Source organism: Enhydra lutris, unplaced genomic scaffold, assembly GCF_002288905.1.
Source record: "Enhydra lutris kenyoni isolate GAN:26980312 unplaced genomic scaffold, ASM228890v2 scaffoldscaffold15, whole genome shotgun sequence".
Classification (NCBI taxonomy): Eukaryota; Metazoa; Chordata; class Mammalia; order Carnivora; family Mustelidae; genus Enhydra; species Enhydra lutris.
The window spans coordinates 2,652,163-2,666,856 of NW_019154099.1; the positions used below are offsets into that span (position 1 = coordinate 2,652,163).

The 14,694-nt window shown below is 38.4% G+C and overlaps 2 protein-coding genes across 5 annotated transcripts in view; both read right to left on the reverse strand.

The window, feature by feature from the left end:
* The window catches only part of LOC111147044 (PHD finger protein 11), a 31,886-nt gene extending 28,714 nt beyond the window's left edge, over nucleotides 1–3,172 (reverse strand). Inside the window, exon 1 of the mRNA XM_022502904.1 lies at nucleotides 3,005–3,172. Coding sequence (XP_022358612.1) covers nucleotides 3,005–3,098 — 94 coding nt within the window. The 5' untranslated portion in view covers nucleotides 3,099–3,172. The remainder of the gene's footprint in view (nucleotides 1–3,004) is intronic.
* Nucleotides 3,173–4,976: 1,804 nt separating this feature from the next.
* The window catches only part of LOC111147043 (SET domain bifurcated 2), a 57,459-nt gene continuing 47,741 nt past the window's right edge, over nucleotides 4,977–14,694 (reverse strand). For all 4 annotated transcript variants that reach the window (XM_022502903.1, XM_022502902.1, XM_022502901.1 and 1 more), the window contains 5 exons: nucleotides 14,300–14,399; nucleotides 12,807–12,900; nucleotides 9,875–10,212; nucleotides 7,749–7,837; nucleotides 4,977–7,166 (listed from right to left, as the gene is read on the reverse strand). In XM_022502903.1, coding sequence (XP_022358611.1) covers nucleotides 7,049–7,166; nucleotides 7,749–7,837; nucleotides 9,875–10,212; nucleotides 12,807–12,900; nucleotides 14,300–14,399 — 739 coding nt within the window. In that variant the 3' untranslated portion in view covers nucleotides 4,977–7,048. The remainder of the gene's footprint in view (nucleotides 7,167–7,748; nucleotides 7,838–9,874; nucleotides 10,213–12,806; nucleotides 12,901–14,299; nucleotides 14,400–14,694) is intronic.

Here is a 14,694-nt window from a genome sequence, read left to right on the forward strand (position 1 = left end):
ATAATGAAGAACAGCAGGGCTCCCCGTGGTGCTTCTACTGTGTCTAGCAGACCTAAGGACACACAGAGACTGATCTAACAATTCTCAAAAAATGAAACTGGTAGCCAAGAAAAGTTCTACAGAATGAAGCTGCAGAAAAATGATAGGCTGGGAACACATGAACTATGACTAACTCAAACCCACACAGTGAATCTCAGGTCTTTCCAGGTCCACCTCCACCCGGGAAGGGATTGCTAAGGCCACAGCCTCTGCAGAGTTATCAGAGATATCTTCCAAATATTTCTCTTCCCAGATATTGTCCTAAAGCCCACCAGACAAGGGCAATCCAGTCAGAGCACAGAATCTGGAGTAGCCAGATAGGACAGCCAAGAAACACACTTCACCATTAAATGAGTGGATGATGGAAGGAGAGTCACTAATCCTGTAATTCCATTTACAATCCCTTTCTGATAGGGTATGATTTATGTTCTGGACTGGCAATCAATTTATGGTGCTGGCTTGGAAATTTCTTCCTCTTTTCTTCTTTGATCAACTCAATTTTTATTGCAGCTTACTATTTTAGTACTTCCATTAGATATCAGATAAGTGGGAGAAGTCAATTTTATCACTGAGTCCAGTGACTGTACACCTGAAATGGATAAAGACCAAAACAGGAGGAGTAGACATAACCTAGACGCTTGGTAATGAACTTAGAAAATAAATGGCTTCATCAGATTGTCCCTGGATGATATGACTGTATATAACTTTGGAAGAAGTGTGTACGTATTTGGGAGAGCCAGAGAACATTACTGGGGACAGCTTTAGAATGTATAAACAGGAATAAGGGTGTGTGTGTTGCAGGAGAGGAGCGGTGGACAGCCGAGAAATAGGGTGTTCAGTGGACTTCTTTAGAATCACCTAACTTAGTCACAAACAGGGATGATTCTCAGCAGACATGCTTGTACTATAGGACTTCATTTCCCTAGGCACAGCTGATAGTCCCATAGGACCTACCTGCCCAACTCTCAGATATACAGAATTCAGAATAGAAGATTTTAGTTCAGATTGGGCTGATTTCCCTCCTGTGAAAGACCACCTCCATCACCAGGAGAAAAGAAGCCAAGCTCCTTAGTGGTACATACAAGCCCATTCATTCCTTCAGCAAATTCTTAGTAAGAACCTATTATGCACTGTTTTAGGCACTACAAATAAAATAGAGAATGAGATGAGAGTTTCAACTCTCAAGGAACTTACATTCTAGTAATAGAGACAGACAAGTATTTCTCCTGCTAGCAATAAGGGCTATGAAAAAAATTAGAGCAGGGAAAGGAGGTAGAGTGTCATGACGGTGGTAGGGTGCTCTTTTAAATAGGATGGGCATGCAAAGCTGTGGAGGATACATTTGAGAGAGACTTGAATTATGGTGGGGAACTGAGAAATGGGAGGCAAAGAGAGCCCAGAAAGGGATAGGTTTGGGGGCTTGGTGGACCCATAACGCAGTGAGGTGTGGCAGAGTCATCAAGACAGTCAGGGAGAGGATCAGATCAGGACATGGGATACACTGTAGACCACAGAGATCGTTCTGAAGGTAATGAGAGACTATTGAAGGGCTCTGAGTAGGAGAATCACATTTTCATTTTGTTTTTTAAAGATCATTTTGGCTCCTGTGCAGGCTTGTCTGTATGAGACGTTAGAGTAGGAGCTAGATCAATACTCTAGACAGAAAATGGGAGATGGTGCATTGGGGCTTGGATGGCAGCACAGATGAGAAGTGGTCAGGCTCAAGATACATTCTGAAAACTGAACTGACTGGTTTGATTCATGCATTAGATGGGAAGTGAGGAAGAAAGGCACTGAGGGCTGTGCTAAAGGTACTGGCCTGAGCAACTGGATGAATGCAAGGAGTAAGGCTGGTGGATGAACAGGTTTGGAACATGTGGGTACATGCAGGAAAATGAGAATTTTCTTTGGGACACTTCTTTGGGACAGTTTGAGATTATTCTAGGCATTGATGAAGTTGGTTATACCAGTCTGGAGTTTGGAGAAAAGTCAGGATAGAACCTCATCTCCAATAATATCCTGTGGATAACACTAGCTGAACGAATATACGCAACTGCTTGACTTGTGGTTGCCATGTGACATTTTGGGGCTGGTGCCTTTTTGTGTCATCACCTCTGTATGCAACACCCTTTCAACCTCTCTACCTGTGGTTGACTCTTGTCCTTTAAAACTAAGGGCATCAGTGCCTCCATAAAGCTTTCCCAAAACACCAGGCTGAGTTAGAAACCCCTCACCTGAGACTTTGTGGTTCTTACCAGGTCATCTGCAAGCTGCCTTTTCCATCCTCGAAGACGGGGTCTAACTCCTCTCTCTATCCCTAGCTCTGAGCCCTGCCACACAGTAGGAGCTCTACACCTATTTGAATGAAGGGATGGTGCAGGCTCATAAGACTGTTGCCTTATGCACAAAGAGGGCTGCTGAGGATCTGAACTACTAAATGGAAAGGAGTGGATGGTTCCAAGGAGTCACATTCTCGGCAAGAACTTTCCCAACTGCTTCCTGAGACCCACCTGACCACTTTTTTTCAAGAAGTGAAGACCACTTCTTTACTTCTTTCCTACTTCACCCATGCCACTTCTCTGGCAACAGTCTTAGGAGTGAGTGGACTGCACGAGCAGAGTAAACCCGAGTTTATGTCTATTTCCCTTGATGTCTCTATCCCCAGTGGAGTAGGACAATAGCAATGGGTGGTCCATCAGCAGTGGGGGAAGTAAACGGAAGACACACATTTTGCAAGTGAAGCCTTGGGCAGTGGTCTGGGCGCACAGCCCCCAGCGGAACTGCACCCAGGACCGCGGGAGGTGAATGCAGACTAACCTCCCTCACAGCAGTGCCGCAGGGGCTCGGGAGGCGGGTTGGTGTGGAGAGCAGACAGCGAGCAGGCCGGGGACCCGCCCTGTGGTTGCGGGGACACAGCACCCCCACCTCAGAGCGCGTGCACGAGATGCACTGGGGCGGTACTCACCGGTGGGATGAGGGAGCTGGTCCCGGGTGTCGTGGGCTTCGGACAAGCTGACTCCGTGGGCTGACTTGGTCGAGGAAGACGACACTTGGTCCATGGCTGCGACCTCAGCTGCTGCCCGATGGAGGCGCGCAGCGCCGGCACTTCCGGAAGTTCACAGGCGGCCGCAGAGTTTCGTTTTCGTAAAAGCTATGATGACCCATTTCCCCTAACCAGGGGAAGTTCAGGGCAAGAGACACGGACGGTTTGCAGACGGAGTTCTCATTCAAAATGGAGCTCACATCTTCTACAGATCCGAGTCTGAATCTGATTTGTTTTTTAATATGCAGGCAATCGCCACCCTCCCCAGACTTTTCCCCTTCAGATGGGGAGGAAAGGTAGCCCAAACCCCTGGGATCAGCTGGAGAAGTGATTGCTCTTCTGAAGGATTACCCATTTCTTCTAAATTGTATAACATCAAGTTTGGCCTAAATAGGTATGTCATAAACGTAGGCAGAATTAACTATAATTCCAGTTGTGAGTCGCAAATCTTTATTTAGCACCCATGGGGTACACAGCACCATACAAGACGAGGTTTTCAGTGCATGTAACAAAATATACATGTAGAGAACACAAATGCATATAATTACAGATTAAAAAAATCCTGTTTTGGAAAAGAAGCATCTAATAGTTGGTGGTTTGCTGAGGAATTAAAGGAAACTTCTTGCATTTTGAGGTCTTATTATTTTTGTATTTTGAGGCTTTTTTAATTTTTAATTTTTTTAAAGATTTTATTTATTTTACAGAGATCACAAGTAGACAGAGAGGCAGGCAGAGAGAGAGAGAGAGAGAGAGAGAGAGGAAGCAGGTTCCCTGATGAGCAGAGAGCCCGATGTGGGGCTCAATCCCAGGATCCTGGGATCACAACCCGAGCTGAAGGCAGAGGCTTTACCCACTGAGCCACCCAGGCGCCCCAAGGCTTTTTTTTAAAGGGACGAAAGGAAAATCGGAGACAGCATTAAAGAGAAATAATATATAAAAAGATAACTTGGGTAGTCTCGACAAATATAGAAATGGGTTAAAGAACTGAGTCCAAAGGGGAAATAAAAGCAGACTTCAGCAGCCAAGTTTCTGCCCTTCAATCAGCCAAAACAAAGCACTAAAAGACAATTAGAGATTGATAGCTCAACTCAGTTATGATGTGGCACTTGAAGAGACCCATCTCCCACTCTCAGATTTTAATCTCAGCCTTTTATAGTGTTCTACTCTTAGGTATGAGTAGATTGCCAAGATAAAAAACTGAGGAAAGCCTATAACATCAAAGACAAAGATCAAAGTAAACATACACGGAAAACAAACAAGAAATAAACCTTTGAGGTTGTAAAACATGCAGGAAGAATATAGATATGAATGCATGTGTATACACACACATAAACCTATACAATACACATCATGGTATTTTCAAAGAGATAAGATATTGAAACCATGAACCCAAAATAGGATGCTGTTAAAGAAATCCAGAGAAGAAAAGAGAGCTCTAGCAATTAAGAATATGAGACCAGAAAAATAAAGCATAACTGAAATACTGGAAGTTTTTCTTTTTTTAAGATTTTATTTATTTGATAGGGAAAGACACAGCAAGAGAGGGAACACAAGCAGGGGAGAGGGAGAAGGAGGCTTCCCAACAAGCAAGAACCCTGATGTGTGGCTCAATCCCAGAACTCTGGGATCATGACCTGAGCCAAAGGCAGACGCTTAGCCGACTGAGCCACCCAGGTGCCCCCATACTGGAAGATTTAAATTGAGAAAATCTCCCAGAAAGCACAGCAAAATGAAAGCTGAAAATAAAGAGAAAATTTGGGGCATGTGGCTGGCTTAGTTGGGAGAGCATGCAACTCCTGATCTCAGGGTTGTAAGTTTGAGCCCCACACTGGGTGTAGAGATTACTTAAATAAATTAGTAAACTTGAAAAAAAAAATCGTAACTCTTTAAAAAGAGAGAGAGAGAAGATTAGAGAGCCAATCCTGGAAGTCTAACAGCTGAATAAGAAGAATTCTATAAAGAAAGAAAGAATGAACACATGAGGAATAGTTAAAGAAATGGTTCAAGATAATTTCCCTGAATTGAAGGACAAAGATTTCAGATTGAAAGATCACACCAAGCACCTGGGATGAAGGATGAAGATGGACCTTACCAGAAACAAAACACTGGGACAAAGATCATTCTGTCAGCTTCAAGAGATATAAAAACTAAAAGATAAAGAACAGAATGACATCTGACTTCAGTAGTCACCATGGATGCCAGAAATCAGACCATTTTCAGATTTCATAGCAGCAGCATCAGAAGCTAGCAGAAGCCTTCAAAATTGTATTATGGAGGTTACTCAAGAATTCTATATCCTAAAAAAATAGCTATCAAGTGTAAGGGTAAAATAAAATGTTCAAACATGTAAGGTCTTAAAATAGTTACCCCTCAATTTTCCTTTTCAAAAACAACTGGAAGATGTCCTTTACCAATAAGTGGGAGAAAACCGAGGGAAAGGGAAATAATTGAATTTAACTGGACAGATCTGACATAAGAGAGACAAAGGGAATCCCTAGCACACTGATGGATGGTGACAGCTGTGAAGTAGATCAAGATGTCAGGACTTATGTACAAAAATATTTCCCATACTTACCAAGTATCTTCACTTTTAGTGTACAGCCTAAAATTCCTACATCTTTAATGTGAATAAATGGACTTTTCTCATCTGAACAGGATTTTAGGTTATACCTTTTGCTCCTTTTCCTAGTTCCTGGGTTTCCCACTCTCTAAAACAATTTCAAGTTAAATTTTCATCTAGTTCAATATTTTTAAGCAATTAAATTGAGTCCAAACTTAGAAGAGGGTTTTATTTGAACAGTAACCAAACTAAACCCAGGAACGAGTATAGAAAAAAAGAAGAAAAAAGGATCTAAAACCTCTCAAAAGCCAGAACTACTTTTAATTATTTCTTTTTGAGCCGGTATTCCTCTTCAGGTTCCAAGGGGGAAGTTCCTGGCAGCCAAATGTACAACTTTGTTATGGATAAAATTAGTTTTGATGCTTGGAGATTCCCAGTCCTTTTCCACTCCATAATCAGGGCTGGGTAACCTATAGCTGAGTGTAACTCCTTTTTTTCCTCTACAAAAGCAATTTACACGTCATACCCAGGAGAATCCAAGAAGCTGTTCCAGACTTTACAAACTCAGTCAAATTGCTTCGTTTTGTTTTGGTAAGTGAAAACTCTTGTCCAGCACAATCCCTTCTAGAGGGCCTAAGTAAGCCAAGTCTGACTAGTTTCTAAGTTTTCTTCTCTTATGGCTCTCCTTTACCTAGAACAAAAATATTCCAATTCCTCCAGGTTTCTATTCCCTCTTTTCTTGTCTGTGTTTGAACTGGAATAGTAAGAATATGTAGAAAAGAAGTTCCATCTCAAGGAGTGCCAAAACCCTCCCTCTTAGCACTCAAATGGTTTGATGAGACAGAGTTGCATGCAGCCAGAGCTGCTCCAACTACTGTTAAAATACTTGGAACTAAAATGTGTAAAGTTAGTTCTTACCTATTCCTCAGGTTATGTTGTCCACCTTATGGCTCATAATGGTAAATTATTTGCCAAGAATTAAACATAGATTTTTGTAGGTAAAGATGTGAAATTTGGCCCTTTGGGGGCGTAAGCTCAAAGATAATAATCACAAAAGTAAATAAGAACTGAATTCTATTGTAATATTTGTTTCTCTTAATATATAATTCACAAATAAGTTACAAACTGTATAATGGTATTTCATATAAAATATACACTTCCATCCCACTCGTGTAAAGTTGAACAGCAGAAAGGATAAAGAGAGAGCCTATGCATATGAAAATGTCCTTATTTTGTTCCTAGCATTTCTAAGTCATACAAATGAATTCCCTGACAAGGGTAAACTGAAAAGAATTCTCTTGATGGATCACAACCTAAGTTAATTCCACTGATGACTGAAGGTTCTCTTACATGGCTCTAATTGCAGCATGAAAAGCTAATCTCATCAACAGGCATTAGCTACAGATTTATAATATTTTCTTTCTACACTTATTAACCCCACACTGGCAGAGGATTTCTTTCTCAGGCATAGTCCCAGCTTCATACCCATAATCCCATGTTAGTTCTGTTCTTGCTTTCACATACCTAGAAAGTAGAAATTAAAAAGCAAACATAAATTACTCTGAGTAACTACCAAATGAATCAAACTTGAATCTATCAATTTATTAACATTACAAACCTTCAAAAATCTGGTTTCTTCTAACAACTACCCCCCCCCCCCAGTTAGGCATGCTCTTTTATTAAGAATAATCATTTGAGTTTTATTTCAAATCTACCAAAATCCCAAGTAAGAAACCTGTCAACATCCACAAGAAAGGAAGTGTTTAGCTAACAGTGGAACCCAGTGATGTGATGATGTCTGTGGTATGAGGCCTGTAGTGTGACAGCTGGAGGCAGTTCTGACTTATAGGAGATGTAGCATTTTCCATCATTTATTCCCTGAACTGAACTGGGTCAGAACTGATATTTTTGTCCTTTTGGGCATTAATTCTCTGGGAAATAAGGACTGAAATTTTAGCTGTTTAAAATTTTATTGGCTAGGAAGTTTGGGATAAATGAATATTTTAGGGTAGCAGATATTAGGGGCTATCACACATATTTCTAAAAATATTTTTCTATTGTTATTTTTCACAATTTCAAAATTAAATCACATAAGAAATTTCAAACCTGTTGGTGAAGAACGCCACCAATGGAAAGTTTCTGTCACGTGTTTCTACAAAAACATTCTGTACCAAAAGATTTGGGCAACAACTATGCTGTTAAAATAAATACATAAATAAACACAGAGGTTAAATATAGCAAAGAGTTTGATACCTTGTTTTTGAAACATTAAAATACCATTCTAACACATCTTACTTATTTTTGTTTCTTTCCCTTTTTTGCTGACCTACACTGTAAAATATCAGACTGTGATTTTTTAATAGTAGGAACTCAATCAGAAAAGCCCTCTTCTGACATTCTTACCTTGCTGGTAGAATTGCAATATGGTACAAACTTCTCTAGAAGATAATGTGTCAATTTTATCATTATAATGAATGCATTTATCCTTTGATTTAGCAATCCTATCTCTGAGAATGTATTCCACAGATATATCTGTACATGTACATGTATCTGTACATGTATCTATGTGTTTGATTATTCATTAAGCACTGTTTTTAATAATAAACATTATTATTCTAAACCATTTAGAAACAACCCAAATGTCTGTCCAAAGAACAATGGTTAAATGAACTTTGGTATATCCAAACTATGAAATTCTATGTAACTATAAACAAAAACAAACAAACACAAAATGAGGGGCTCTCTCTGTGTACTGATATGGAAAGATCTCCAGAGTATACTGTTAATTCAAAAAGCAAGGCACAGAACAGTGAATATAACATGCTTTTATGTAAGAAAGGGGGGGAATAAGAATATATATATATATATATATATATATGTGTGTATATATATTCACATATAGTGTGGGGACAAGGTGAAAAGAGGCATAGTTAAATTTTAGGGTTTTTTGTTGTTGTTGTTGTTGTTATTGTTGTTGTTGTTGTTTTACCAGAAGAAAAAAGGTTAATACGAAGAATATATGTAACTGAGTTTTATGTCATTGTCAAACAGACCCTCCGGAAAGGGGACATTATGTAAGCAATTGATGTCTCTGCTGAACACAACCATTAGTTACCTTTGCTTAAGGCTCCTAACATGATACTATTTTATCCAATTACCACCATTCCAATATTGTTGCCTACTGCCCACTAGCACCCGCCTCTATACATTCATCTATGCCGGATTCATAAGAGACCAAATCCTTGCAATACTCCTTGAACATGTCTGCCACCATTCAATTTCAATGACAAGTTCCTGTCCAAACATTTTTTTCAATTGGGCTGGTTACCTTTACTCATGGTGCCTACCATGAATGGAGGCAGGCTTGGAGCTACCTTGAAACAGAATTTTGTTCAGCTGTATGTATGTATTCTGAATGGCTTTTTGTTTCATGTATTCATTTTATTTGTATTTTTAAGTCATGAATGTATTTTCTATGTAAAAAAAAATAAAAGGAAGGAAAGAAAGAAAAAAGAAAGAAGAAGGAAAGGAAGGAAGGAATAGAGAAAGAAAGAAAAGTCTTATTTTTTCCTCCTCTAAACAAGAGACTAGCTCAGGTGGTATGCTGACTGGGAGGGTAAAATCAAACATACTGTTATGGTGCAGCCACTTTCAACTTAACTGACTTTTGGAAATAAAGCCATGACAGTCCTTTGCTGGGGATACTTCTTTAATGGCTCTCCAGACATGTTTAATGGCTCTCGACATGTTTGGCAATAGTACAAAAGCAGTCAAAGTGGAAGAAAAAACAGCAGTTGGGGGACAGAAGAAGAAAGTAAAGGATTCTATTTCTTGTTAACCAAGTATCCTCCTAACTAGGGGGAAAAGAAACAAACCCAATAAACAGACCACCTAGCAAGGAAAAGCTCTTTGTTTTTAAAGATTTTCTGACTTCAGGTGGGCAGGGTGGGGGGTGGGGAGGGGGAATGATGGGTATTAAGGATAGCACCTGTGATGAGCACAAGGTTTTGTATGTAAGTGACAAATGACTAAGGTGAGAATAATATTGCACTGTATGTTAACTAACTGGAATTTAAATAAAAATTTGAAAAAGAAAAAAAGATTTTCCAACTCCAGAATCTTTTTCTCTTCTGATGGCAGGTGAACTACATATGATTGCACATAAATTTCAAACCATTCAAAGTAGCACAGAAAAAAAGTTTAGAAATATGAATCTCAGCCCACATACTCACGTTAAGGAAGCGGCCCACATTCCCTTCTTTTGTGGCATCCAATAAAAACATGTTCCCTTTATTGAACTTCTTTAGAGAATCAGGTGAAATATTTTTGGTTTCACTTGGGAACTCTTTTTCACAAAAGACTTGATGATTTTGATATGCTGGAGTTTCTTCTTGGGGCTTTTGCATTTGAGCCTTGAGCTCCTTTGTAATATTCAGTTTATCCAATGTGGTTGCTTGGTTACATCTGCCCCCTGATGGAGTCTCTTCTCTACATTTAGTTATATCTATCACATCTGATTCAATCAGCAGATTGTCTTCAAAGTCTTTAACTTGGTAGGAGCTTGAATCCTCTAATAAATATTTTGGAAGGAAGTGTCAGCAAATATATTTGGCTGATCAATAGTCCTGTGATTAACATACTAATTAAAAGCTAGTCGCTTTAATTATTACTAATCCTTACAATATATGAGGGTAGACATTACTCCAATTTTACAAATGAAAACTTTGAGCCTTTGAGAGGGTAAGAGATTCACCTGACCTGTAATATAAGTGGGGTAAGAAACCCAAAAGAGTCTCAAATGTTTGAGAAATGTCTGGTTCCAGGTCTGCCTTCCTACTACCTTTTTACTAATGTACCTATTGCCTCCTGTCACTATATTTAATCTCTACTCCTCGTAAACTGACTTATCTCTCAACTCCAGAATCTGCATTTGAGTATATTCTAAACACCTGAAACAGAGCAGGTGTTTAGGGAAGTACTCTAGGCCTTTAGAACACCAGTGAAAGGCCTGAGAAGACCCTCTTGGTATCACCTTCAGCAAGTCCCAAGAGTAATAATAACTGTACTGCTATGGGTTTTGCACACATTAGTGACTGAATGTTTTGCGAGATGAACATTCAATATTTATACCTTTACAAACAATAATATTTTAGAACAAGATGAACTGCCTTAATCATTTTTCTTATCCAATAATGGAAATAAAATTTTTTAGAATATTCAAAAGTGTGAATCCTTGTCAAATGGAGTAAGTAAAATCATTTATTTTTAAAAAGTCACTTGTGCCACCTAACTTAGTGGCACAAAGAAATTGGATTTCTCTAAATGTTTTTGATCTAATCATTACTGTTACTGCCTGCTGTTTCTACATGTTCTCATATTTTAATTATGGGTTACTCATGAATCATAGTAGGACATAACTGATTTCTGTAGTGCCTACTATATATAAATATATACACACACTGTAGCAATTAATGAAAACAACAAAAGAACCAAAAGCAAGAGTACTCATTATGACTCACATGCATTTAATGGTGAAGAAAATCAGAGTATGTCATGCCAAAATATGCTTCCTTGACATAAGAATTATTTTAAGCTAAGAGTGATTAAGTAGCCTGTGCAAAAAAATTTCTTTGCCTTTCCCCACCTGTTTAAAAGCAGTACATAAATTTACAAATATGTCCTCCCTCCTCCTACCAGGAAGGACAAAAGTTAGTCACCAGAGACAGCTTTAGACCTTTATCAGGCTGGAAACCAAAGGAGAGGAACCTACATAATGAACCTCACTAATGAGCATTTATCCACTCAAGGTCTTTTTCCTTTGTCTTGTCACTCCTCTAAAAATTTATTGTTCTTTGGCAAAGATGCTAGATAAGCCAGAGTCCTTTTTTTTTTTTTTTAGATTTTACTTTTGAGTAATCTCCACATCCAATTGGCCTTGAACTCACAACCCTGAGGATCCAGAGTCACATGCTCCACTGACTGAGGCACCCCTCTAAGCTACCTCTTTATGTTACTTATCTCTGAGTACTCCCATGTGTTACATATGTGATACACATGTTAATGGTGATACCCAGTAATAAGTTTCTGCTTGTTTTTCACTTGTCAATCTGTCAGTCTAATTTACAAGGCCCCAGCTGGATAACTAAAATGGGTAGAAGAGGAGATTTTCCTCCCCTTTGGTGATAAAATAATTATAATACATAAATGCCCTTTCTGATAGACCTTTTCTGTCAAATAGCTGCGCTGCTCCCCAGCCCCAATCTTGATCTTTTAAAACCAGGTGAGGAGTTGGGTATACAGAGGCAAAAATACTCTAAAGGAGAAGAGGCAATGGCTCAGTTATTCAAAAAGGGTCATCTCTCAGCAGTATCTTTCCCAGTGAGGGATATTATGAAAAGCAAAAGTACGAAAATCCAGGTTTGTCAAATTGTAACATAAACCACTACAAGACTGGTAACACTGAAAGACAGGCACTCAGAATAGCAATATTTTCGCTTTTCACTGAGCATCCCTACAGCACTGTTGGCTGTGGAGTACTACAGAATGATGTATCTTAATTTTAAAGGAGTTCCTAAAAGAGTTAGGAAATGGCTGCTTTGGACAATGCTTCCAAAGCCACAGATAACACTGAGAACTATGCAGACACAGAGTTGTCTACTTCACTTCTTCCTGCCATGCCTCAGAGTCACTGTTGGCAAAAACAGACCAAGGGTTGGCAAACTTCTGCAAGGGGCCAAATAGTATTTTAGGCTCTGTAGGCTATCCAGTCTCTGTTGTGACTATTCAGTTCTGCTGATGTAATGTGAAAGTCATCAGAGATAATATGTAAATTAATGAAAGTGGCTATGCTCCAATAAAACTTTGTTTATGGACACCAAAACATAACTTCATATAATTCTTGTCACAAAATATTATTCATCTTATTTTTTTAAAGTTATTTAAAAATGTAAAAATTATCTTAGTTCATGGGCCATACATAAACAGATGGTGGGCCAGATTTGGTCCACAAATTATAGTGTGCCACCCTCTGATCTGCACAAGTAATAACTTTTATAACGAATGCAGCTTGTTTGTTCTAAGTTCGAGAAAATAAGCCACAGGTATCGAGCAAGATAGACAAAAAGGCACAAGAGGCAGGCTATCACAGAGTGAAACAAAGCCTACTTTTCATTTCCTCGGCTTTGGAGTTCAGATGTACTTGGGTTGGTTTAAATCCATCATTATCTTCTGAGATGACAGGCTCTGAGGAAGCAAATCCCTTAAAAGAGAACAGGTAAGATGTCTTTACTTTCTAGGTCAGGACAAACAATTTAATGTAGCAGTTAAACCTCTTTTCATCAAGTGTCAGTCTTCATAAGCTGTAGCTACCACATTAGTTTTGGAAGACTCAAAGCTGATATCATAAGAAATCTCTGGAGTGATGGAGGCCTTTTGGCTGTGTTCTACTTCTGGGCACTCCAGTAAGCCACAAATTTTAGACTTTATTTATCAAAACTGTCAAGACAGTCTTTAGGCATTACAATTTAAAATAAACTTCAAAGACATCTGTCTGTATCCCTCAATTCCGATACCAGATTATAAATTCGGCTTCAACTATAAGATGTGCAAAGATAAAAGCACACTTTGGCCAGTTTTTACTTCAAGGACGTTAAAGGAGTTGCTGGTGTTTACGAGTTGTAGATATAGCAATCACTTTATATGTTAATGATAACTTTAAAAAAGGTTATAAGCTTAACACCACACTTGGGACTCAACTAACTGTTCAATAAGTGTTGACCATTATTATTAGTAGTATTCAAGTTACTTAAATAGTCAACATTTATTGAGCACTTGGGTGTCAAACACTATGCTACACCAAGTTTCTGAAGCTTATCTCATTTAATCTTCTTAACTCTGAGATAGATACTATTCTCATTTTACAGATAAAGGAATGTAGACATGGACATGTGACCCAGGTAGAAAGCAGCAGAACTGGAGTTCTATGTGGTCTAATGGCCTAACCTTTTCATAATTATGTGATCTTGAAGAGGTACTTACTGTATGTACATCACTAGGCAGAGGGCAAATATTGGCACATCACGTAGGGCAGAGTTTTTATTTTTTATCAACAAGCCCTACTGTGAACTACCTTTATGTCTTCCTCTGTTCTTTTTCCTGCATCTTTCATTGCTTCCAAGTTATAGTCTCTGGCTAGTTTTTCTCAGTAAAGACTGAAAAGTATACCTTCAGAAGTTATCGTGTAGAATGATGTGTTCTGGATGATTCTTTCATTAGGCTTTCTCTTATACCTCTCAACCTTATCTTCTTAACATAAATTACTTCATCTTTTTCTTATTATGTATCACTACCAACTCTGGAACATTCTAGCTTTTCTATAAATTCTCATAACTAGACAGCTCTCAGTTTCAGTGGAACACATTGTCAGATCATGATCAACAGTCTCCTTATGTATCTAAGTTGGGAACAGGCCAATGACCCTGGAGGACACTAAATAAATAAAACATGGTCCTAATACTTCAAGAGTATGCCCCTTCCAAAGTAATAAAAGAAATCCTACACATTATTAAATTACACAAACAACTGCAATTAAGTAAAAGAAAGTTGAAATCACAGTTAATGTTCTCATGAGGGCCCCATCGACATTTTGCAGTTTTTACCATCCTTTTCCCATTGCGTTGAATAATGGCTGTCTTCACTTTAGGACTTCTAATGACTGAATGATATTGAATTCTTGAAATATTGTTATATTTCATTTCTCTGAAAAGAAAAAAAAAGTTATTCTATATATCACTAAAAATTCTTTTTTTTTTTTTTAAATTCTCTTTATTGGACCTTGAAATATAGGTATCACTGTTACATAAGTATCCATTTAGAAATTAATCTAGTAACACCTATGCTTATCTCCCACTAAAGAAGGAAATATATTTTACAGTCAATCATTTTTGAAGTATTTTTAAAAATGAATCTGTAAAAAGGTTTGTGAATAAGATGACAGAAAATAAAAAGGACAGCAAAAGTTGTGATTAAAGACTCTGATTAAAGGGATAAGTCT